The sequence below is a fragment of the Leptonychotes weddellii genome, chromosome 10, assembly GCF_054177405.1.
Source record: "Leptonychotes weddellii isolate Sample4059 chromosome 10, ASM5417740v2, whole genome shotgun sequence".
Taxonomy (NCBI): Eukaryota; Metazoa; Chordata; class Mammalia; order Carnivora; family Phocidae; genus Leptonychotes; species Leptonychotes weddellii.
Genome location: NC_138378.1, coordinates 1,877 through 10,885, shown reverse-complemented (window position 1 = coordinate 10,885; position 9,009 = coordinate 1,877). Strand labels below are relative to the sequence as shown.

Here is a 9,009-nt window from a genome sequence, read left to right as displayed (position 1 = left end):
GAGGGAACACAAGCAGGGGGAGTGGGAGAGGGAGAAGCAGGCTTCCTGCTGAGCAGGGAGCCCGATGCGGGGCTCGATCCCAGGACCCTGGGATCCTGACCTGAGCCGAAGGCAGACGCTTAACGACTGAGCCACCCAGGTGCCCCAAATTGTTTTATTTTTTAAAATATTGATTTATTTGAGAGAGAGAGGGCTTGTGCCGGGTGGGGGGTGGTGAGGGGGGTGGTGGGGTGGGGCAGAGGGAGAGGGAGAATCCTGGAGCAGACTCGCTACTGAATGCACCTGATCAAGGCTCTCTATCTGAAATCAAGAGTTGGCCGCTTAACCAACTGAGCCATCCAGGCACCCCTTGACTTAAATTATTTTAGAAATCTTTGTTGTATCAGAAAAATATGTCAGACCTTTTATTGGAATTGTGTTATGTGTGTATTAATTTGAGGATCATAGACATATTTTCAGTATCCATCTCCTTGTCTGGAACATGGAATATGGATTTACAGTTTTCTTGAACAGTTCACACGTTATCTATCGATTGTATTTAGATATTTGATGTTCATTGTAACTAGAACCTCTCCTTAAAAAAAATGTTTTTAAAAAGAAGTTTTTGCTGGTACACAAGAGTATGAATGACTTGTTGATGTTTACCTAGTACGTGGCTACTTAATGCTTTCAGTTCTAAGGTTCGTGATATAGAATCTTAGTTTTTAGAGGATTTGCTGGCTTACGTATTTTTAGACTAGAGAGTATATAATCTTCGCATGTCATAGCTGAGCAGAAAATAGCACTGTGACCTGCTTGGGCCTTTCAGAAACTGGCACCATCACAGAATACACAGGAGGGCCATGTTGTCTAATTAGGTTCTTCTGATGCCCTTAATACTGTGATTCATAAGGAATGTTTTCATGACCTTCACTGCAAGTCTGTGTGTCATGGCGATGATGTCACACAGAAACTCAATGCTGTAGCGAGGAGAAGCTCTGACAGAGGTGACGGGACCGTGAAACTGCAATAGTAGCTGCTGTTTGGTGTGTGGTCATGTTGTTGCAAGAAGGTCTTTTTATGGTTTCTGTCCTCCAGAAAAAACAGCCTGGGATCCCGTCTAGACTGGAGCATTGCAGGTGGTCGTGAATGTCTTTAATGACTTTGACTTTAGAATGTCCGTCCGCCCCCACCCCGCCCCACTATTGCCCTCAGCGCTGACTCTTGCGGAGAGCCCAGGGAAGTTGTCTCATCTGATTGTCTCTTCTTGGTTTGGTATCCTTTGACTTCTTTTCTCTAAAAATACATATTAGGTCTAGAGGCTTTGAATATATTCAGGCAAAATATCCTTGCAAGTATAATAATTCATTACGGGTACTTCATGTCATATCACTTTAGGGGCCTCTGTTGTCAGGTTATTTCATTATTAGCATATCTGTGTTTTTTTTTAGTTTATATGTAGGAGTGATTAAATATCAACTAACAGTAGCCAAATCTTGTGAATATTCTTGTTTTCTCTTTGGGGCAGTTGACTAAGATAACACGAACTGGTCCTTCTGCTTGGGAAACCAAAAAGATTCTGGCAGTTTCTTTTGCTCCTTTGATCCAGCCCTGTCATTCAGAGTCTGGAAAATCAAGACTTGTCCAGTTACGTAAGTACAAAGACCCTTATTTATCTTTTAGATCTTTTAAATAATCTCAGTAGGATTTGAAGAGAAAGACAAATTGTAAGGAATCTTTTAATATTAAAGAGCGTTTTTCTACCCATTGAAACCTTAAAATGTTACAAGTGATTTTTAGAAATTGAAAAATCATCTGTTTTCAGCCTATTTTAGGTTACTTTTGCCTTCTTTTAGATCTACAGGAATTATTGCTGGTCATGCCATTGAAAGCAGAAGACTCCCATGGGAGGGAGTTAATGCTGCTTGGTGGAGAGGTCTCACAGAGAGACTGTGTTGCCAGCACCACTGGGCCATAGGGCTCTTGCGGAGTCACGGGACCCTTTCCTCCTTGGGGCCGCCTCGTGGGCTCATGCTTCAGCCGGTCCGCTGGTGTATGGTGGGAGGCTTACCGTGGAGCCTTACTTGGCTAGGCGTGTAGAACCACAAAGAGCTGACATCAGGGCCAGCATTCATCCAGATACTGTTGTATAATTTAAACAAATTTATATGGCAATGAGAATAGCAAATGATTTTATTTAAAATAAGACCAATAAGAGCATGGATTCTGCATTCTGGTCATTTAGAAAATTTGGAAAATGCACCAAAAAAAAAAAAAAAAGGGAAAAAAATAACCATAATCTCACCACCCAAAGATAATACATGTTGGCAAATTCCTTCCAGAATTTTTTTTTTTTAATTTGTGAGGAATCATTTATCAGATAGTCATGCTCTGCCTTGGTCTCTGCTAAGTGGAGGTCGCATGCGGTAGATGTGGTCCTTGAAATGTGGTAAGAGCAACAGTACAATACAGAAAGGGGCTGAGAGGGGCCAGGGAGGGTTTGACAGAGGATGGGATGTTTTGGGTGAAAGCACATTCTTTGAAGAGAGAAGAAAGGGAGAAGAGGCATGAGCAGAGGCTGATGGGGACTTTGTACATGCATGCTCCTCAGCGTGGTCCGAGTGCGGGTGTATAGGAGAAACTAGTCCACTACGTAGGTCGGACTTGTCATGGAGGCTGTGGGAGCCACCAGACGTGTGATTGAAAAGATGTGGTGCTTCTGTCTTCTCGACGACCCTGCTGGCCAGGGTCACCTGCATGCTCCCTGGAAATCTGCCCAGGAGAAGCTAGCATTGCTCGCAGTCAGCCAGGGCGCGGCCTTCCAGAACACTGCCCGAGCGTCGGAAGGTGAGGCTGTGGTCAGTGCATCTATGCGGCTTCGATGGGGGTTTGGTTGGACACGAGTCTCTTGGTGTGAGGGCCTGACTGGGTCTGGGTAAGAGTTGTGACAGCGTGGAGGGCACCCTGAGATGCGGGTTTTGAGGCCGGAGCTTCAGAGCCAATGCTGGATAATAAATAACGTGATGTTTGGGTTCCAGCAGTGAACAGCTAGTTATTTGTAACTTTGTCTTCCTGGGCCAGAGTTTTCTAACTAGCAAAGTTGTGTCCATGGAGACGGCCTCTGCAGCTGAAGGGATTTGGGGGCAGGCACATACGGTGTTTCTGAGAAAGGATGTGTGCCCTGAGGTGTCCGGCACCTGTTGTAGATGTGGGTCTGGGGAGGCTCGGGACCCCAGTCAGGAATGGAGCAGAGCCCTGCGGGCCACCGCCCAGTCTTTGTTACTTGATGTCAAACCAAGGGTTGATAGGGACGTGGAGTGGGGGAGATGGTAGAAATCAGCACCCAAGGGAGCACTACAGCCGCGGTGGGGGAGGGACCGGCAGCAGAGACTTGGGCCGAGTTGGTTCCCTTCAAGTGGGACCTCAGGGAGAGCCGGAGAAGGAGTCCGTTCAGCAGACTGAGGAGCAGGGCAAGGAAAGGTGGGTGTATTGGGCAGGAAGTCATGATTACGGTGTTGTGTAGTGAGACACGTGGGGCATGTGCTGGAGCTTGTCCTGGACAACAGGGAGGAGACAGTTGAGCAGGAGAGGAGGCCTGGTGTGGACACGGGAGAAGGTGCCGAGAGCCTGGGGCCCGGCGGGCTTCCCTGGGCTCCCGTGGAACAGGGAGCATTGCACGGGATTCTGTGCAGGCCACTTTGATTTGGGTGGTAAATGTTACAGACAACATAAGAACCCTCCCTATATTGTAGGTTGTCGTCTTTTTTGGAAGAAGTTAGGTACTGGAGCCCCACATCTTCCTCTCCTGCTCCCCCTGCTTGTGCTCTCTCTGTCAAATAAATAAAAAAAGTTAGGTCCTGGAGGGAGAAGAGTGATGGTGGTTTTCAGTATACTGTATACCCCCTAATTCCTCCCCTAATTCCTCCCCCTTTAAGAAGAACTCTGCTGTTGCCACGTGTGTACCCCGCCTGCCTTACACTGAGCTGGACTTGAATCTCCAGATTTTATTTTTCCTTGGTATGCTTTGGAGTTTTTGTACTTACTAAAAATGTTTTGGATTTGCTTTTCTCTAATGAAAAAGGAACAAATACTCAATTTGTAAAGTACTGTGAAAATGTGAAGATAGATAAAAGAATTCTGGAGCATTACATTCACTGCATGAGCTAGAACCCAGGAATGAATACAGTAAACAGAGTCATGAACCCAGGGTTTTCTTCTGCTTCTGACTGATGAGACAAACCACCTTGCTTCCTTTCCTTATATGAGTTCGGGTTCGTGTGTTTGAAAATACCACTGAGAAGGACCACAGACGTGCGTGTCAGAGCTGTCATCCCAGCTGTTTGCTGGGAGTGCTCCTCTGTGCTTGTGCTGTAAATAACGCTCGCGAATGACCGTGACCGCGAATGACCGTGAGGGGATGGGTTTCTAGAGTTAGGGCCCTGTGCTGTCTGGATCCCTTGCTGATGAGGTTGACGCATCTCCTTTGCTCCACAGCGCCCCTGGCCGTGCGGAGCCTCCAGGATCTGGCTCGAATCGCCATCCGGGGCACCATTAAAAAGGTCATCCGTCAGGAAACAGTGAGCAGCGGCGGAAATGGACTGAAGAACACTCCCAGGGCCAAGCGAAGGAGAGTGCGCCGCCGTCGCATGGAAACGATCGTCTTTTTGGACAAAGAGGTATTTGCCAGTCGGATCTCCAGCCCATCCGACGACAACAGCTGTGAGGACTTGGAAGAGGAGCAGCGGGAGGAGGACAGAGCCCCGCCGCCGGATGCGAAGCCAGCCCGACCAGTGAACTTCCTTCGTGAGAAGGTCCTGAGCCTCCCTCTGCCAGATCCCCTGAAATACTACCTGCTCTATTACAGAGAGAAGTAAGTCTGTGGGGGCTGAACCGAGGCGGAGCCCAAGGCTGCACCCCACGCCCTCACGGGGTTGCCCGGGCACATGCTATGGGGAAGGAGAGTGCGGTCCTCTCCACCTTTTTGTGTTCAGTTTGTTCTTGGTTTTCCTCTAGAATTCCATTCATTGGTATTATTTCAGTAAACATAATCTGACAAAGTGCATAGGAGAATGTTTTCTCAAAAGGGAGAGACTGTCCTGGAGACAAGGGTGTTTGCTTTTTGCTCTGGTGAAGCTCTTGACACCTGCACGCAGAGACCACCCAAGACACACCTGTGTGCATTACCCACGAAGCAGTGACATTGAAATTAACCAAGACACACCTGTGTGCATTACCCACCAAGCAGTGACATTGAAATTAACCAAGACACTCCTGTGTGCATTACCCACGAAGCAGTGACATTGAAATTAACCTGTGTTGCTTATAAAATGTGAAAGCAAGCACAAGTTTGCAAGTGTGTAACATCTTTCCTGGGTGTGACACACCTGTGTCTGAGTTAGAACTTTATGGTATCAACCTCTTAATTACTGGCACTGAGCTCCACTAACCCTTTTAGTTCTCTGGAGGGGGGAACATTATTGAAAAGCTCTCCCTTATTTTAAATGTGATTAAATCTTATGTGAGTTGTTGATTGTGATTTCAAAAGAGGGAAATTGTGATGGGGAAGGAGGGTTAAAAGTATCAAACTGCCAGATGTCTCTGTGGAATTCCAAAATAATCCAAGGAATATTTTCCTGACACCTTTTTTCTTATCTTTGGAAGAGCCAATGTCGGGTAATCCCTTACAAAATACTCAAGAATGAAACAAGTGTTGTGTGTACTAAGCTACATTACTTTTACCCTAAGGGTAGGGATGACTCGTGACCCAACCTTGAATATGCTAATGGGTGTCTAAGGCGTGGATGTGCTCAGTCCTCAAAACAGGTGCAAAGTATTAAAACTGCAGGAAATACAGTGGGGACAATGTTACAGACAGCCTGTGCTTTTTTTTTAAACTTCAGTTGGCTATTTTTCTGTAATCGCATTAGAGTACTGATTAATAGGTTTTATCTTTTATAATTCTGGAGAAGAAGACATGTTAGTTTTCTAATTTTTCTTAATAACAAATACATGTATTTTAGTAGCTCCATTGCATTAGAATAATGGTGTAACCACCAGTGACTTGTGAAATCTACCTTCTCCAGGCCCTTTGGGTTGAGCGCTTTCTGTCTTTACCTAGTTCTGGGTCTAGAAGAAAAGGCCATCCTGTCAGATGGCAGAATGTTTTCAAGTTACAGTTGGTTCTTTTCAAACTTACTTTTTGTTCCAAAAGAAAAGTATGGTATAAAATGTCAGCAAGAAACTCGAACTCAGAGTGCTGATGTTGGATCAGTCATCCAGAGTTTACGACTAATGTTATCCCTCAGCCTCTTGGGTGTTGCTGAGCTTGAGTGTCTTTGTGGTTTCCCCAGCTGAACCGAGTTCTGGTAGTTTATTTAATTTCTTTCTTTCTTTCTTTCTTTTTTAACCTTTTCTTCCTTTTTAAGTAACTGAATCATTTTTTTTTCACAGGATACTGTGTGCATGCATACCTGGGAAAACATGTCTGTTGCCCTAGATTTGAAAATGTAATCCTTTGTAAAGACAGTTACTTCATAGTCGTTTTTACCCTGCTTTTAACTGAAGGTCAAGCATCCTTGTCTCAGAAGCGCATGGTTTATGTTTACTTGCGATCACTTCGTAGTGTGCACATCTTTGCTGACATCATTCTAATTGATATGTAGCAATCTCTGCAATACGTGGACATTTGGAGCATAATGTTAAACACATGATATTTGTGAAGTCTGTTACACTAGGTGGCTTGACTAAGTTTTTTAATTGTATGTGGATTTTATTTTTTTTAAAACCACATTTGCCTTTATGCTAGACTATAAAAACTCTTCATAATGCATAAGACATGTTTTTCCCTATATATGTCAAACCTTTCCTAACATTTGTGTTTGTATTTACATGTTGTCAGTTTGTGATGTTTAAACCAGAATTTGGTTAAAAGTATATATAGATAATATATGTGAAATAGTTTGGTGTTTATCTTATACACATCGAGAAGAATTGTAAATGGGTTTTCCTGGGCTGAAGTGCCCCTCACCAGAGTCCAGTATGATGCACTACTACTCTCTGTTTCCTGACAGATGGATTATGTGTCGCCTGTAACCTCTATATTGTAAACCACATTCTAGACAATTGTTGACAAATTTTATGTTTTGAGTATGTATTTCTGTATGCGATTTTTGTCTTGAAAGTAGTAAAGCCATAGACATGTGCAAAGGAAATATCAAATGTATAAATATCAAGTATGTAATGTAAAAATCAACTGTGTATGTAACAATGGTTTTGCGAGTCTGGACCTTTCAGGGAATTAATGCCAGAAATTTCAAACAAAAATTTTAGTGAGTGGATATACATTGGATAAATACAAAGGATATCAATAAACATAGTTATGGCACTTGGGCCTTCTTGGCATGGCTTGTGTTTCCTGTGTGGGATTGAAATTCTTGACTACATATTTTCCAAAAATCTTTAAAAATAAACTTTTTCTTTATTACAAGCATGTGTTTTCTCCTACTCTTTGTGTTATTGCCTCATTCTGTACCATGCTAGTACACTTAGGGAAGACATTGTTATTTTTTTTGAAGATTTATGTATTTGAGAGAGAGCACAAGCACGTGCTTAAGTGGGGGGGGAAGGGCAGACGGGGAGAGAGAGAATCCCTCAGGCTCTGCCGAGCACAGAGCCCGATGCGGGGCTTGATCCCACAACCATGAGATCACGACCCGGGCCAAAACCAAGAGTCGGACGGTCAACTGACTGTGTTACCCAGTCGACATTATTTTTAACTAAACACACTTAGTTTGAATGGCAAAACAGAAAAGTGGTAGCTCGGACTCCGTGAGAGAATACGTGTCTGAAGGGTGTTTATGGTTAGTTTTTGGGCACAATTTTCCTATTTCGCGAAAAGGTTAAACAAAAGATAATTGGGTAACGGTAACATATTTTCATGGCAGCAAGGGATGAGGGTTAGGGTGATGGTGAGAATTTACGTTTAGGGTTGGGTTTGGGGGGGTCAGGGACCAGGTGCCAGGGCCATGCTTTAGGATTGGGGCCTAGGGGTGCCTGAGTGGCTCAGTTGGTTAAGTGGCTGCCTTTGGCTCAGGTCATGATCCCAGGGTCCTGAGATTGAGCCTGGCGTCGGGCTCCCTGCTCAGCGGAGAGCCTGCTTCTCCCTCTCCCTCTGCCTGCCGCTCTGCCTACTTGTGCTCTCTCTCGGTCAAGTAAATAAATAAAACCTTAAAAAAAAAAAAAAAAAAAGGATTGGGGCCTCGGCTCAGGGTCAGGATCTAGGGCCAGGGTGAGGGCTAGAGATCAGAAGTAAGGGCCCAGGGTTTAGGGACAAAGTTAGGGGTAGTGTTCGGGATCAGACTGGTTGCTGATTGCTTTAGCCCATCTGGACTGCTAAGGCCAAACTATTGCATTTTGGGTGGCTTATAAACAGAAATTCATTTCTCATAGTTGCTGAGGCTGGAAGTCTGAGATCAGGGTGCTGACATGATCGGGTGAGGGCCCTCTTTGAGGTGGCACGCTCCTCATATTTTCACATGTAGGGAATGGCTTAGGGTCTTTTATAGGGGGAGTAATCCCATTCACAAGCTAATCACCTCCCAAAGGCATCCTGGTCTAACACCATCACATCCGGCATTAGGATTCCAACGTGCGTTTGGGGGGAAACAAACTCAGACCATAGCACTGGAACTTTTTTATATTTTACTTCTTTGATGGGCTCTATTTCAATTGGAATTTACAAATTATGGCACTGAATAATCAGAACGCTGAATTTCAGGGATTCACTGGACATGCCCTGAAGGGCTAAACTGTGAGTGGGGTGTGTCCTGTGCTGCAGCCTAGTGGACAGTAGGGTACTCTCTACCCTGGCTCTCTGACCTGAGGGAGAGCATGCATATCCTGGCCTCAGAGTCAGGCGCACACCTCAATGAGGGTATGAGTGGGCTTGAGGATACCCCTGCAGCTTTGGGACAATTTGGGGCAGTGAGGACAAAGCTAGGAGATGGCTTCTGTTGGCATCCCCAATGTACT

General features: G+C 44.9%; 1 protein-coding gene across 6 annotated transcripts in view; it reads left to right on the top strand.

The window, feature by feature from the left end:
- The window catches only part of PCMTD2 (protein-L-isoaspartate (D-aspartate) O-methyltransferase domain containing 2), a 22,729-nt gene extending 15,264 nt beyond the window's left edge, over positions 1-7,465 (top strand). For all 6 annotated transcript variants that reach the window (XM_081832329.1, XM_081832331.1, XM_081832333.1 and 3 more), the window contains 3 exons: positions 1,508-1,631; positions 4,474-4,849; positions 6,430-7,465. In XM_081832329.1, the coding sequence (XP_081688455.1) occupies positions 1,508-1,631; positions 4,474-4,849; positions 6,430-6,475 (546 nt within the window). In that variant the 3' untranslated portion in view covers positions 6,476-7,465. The remainder of the gene's footprint in view (positions 1-1,507; positions 1,632-4,473; positions 4,850-6,429) is intronic.
- The last annotated feature ends 1,544 nt before the right edge of the window (positions 7,466-9,009 follow it).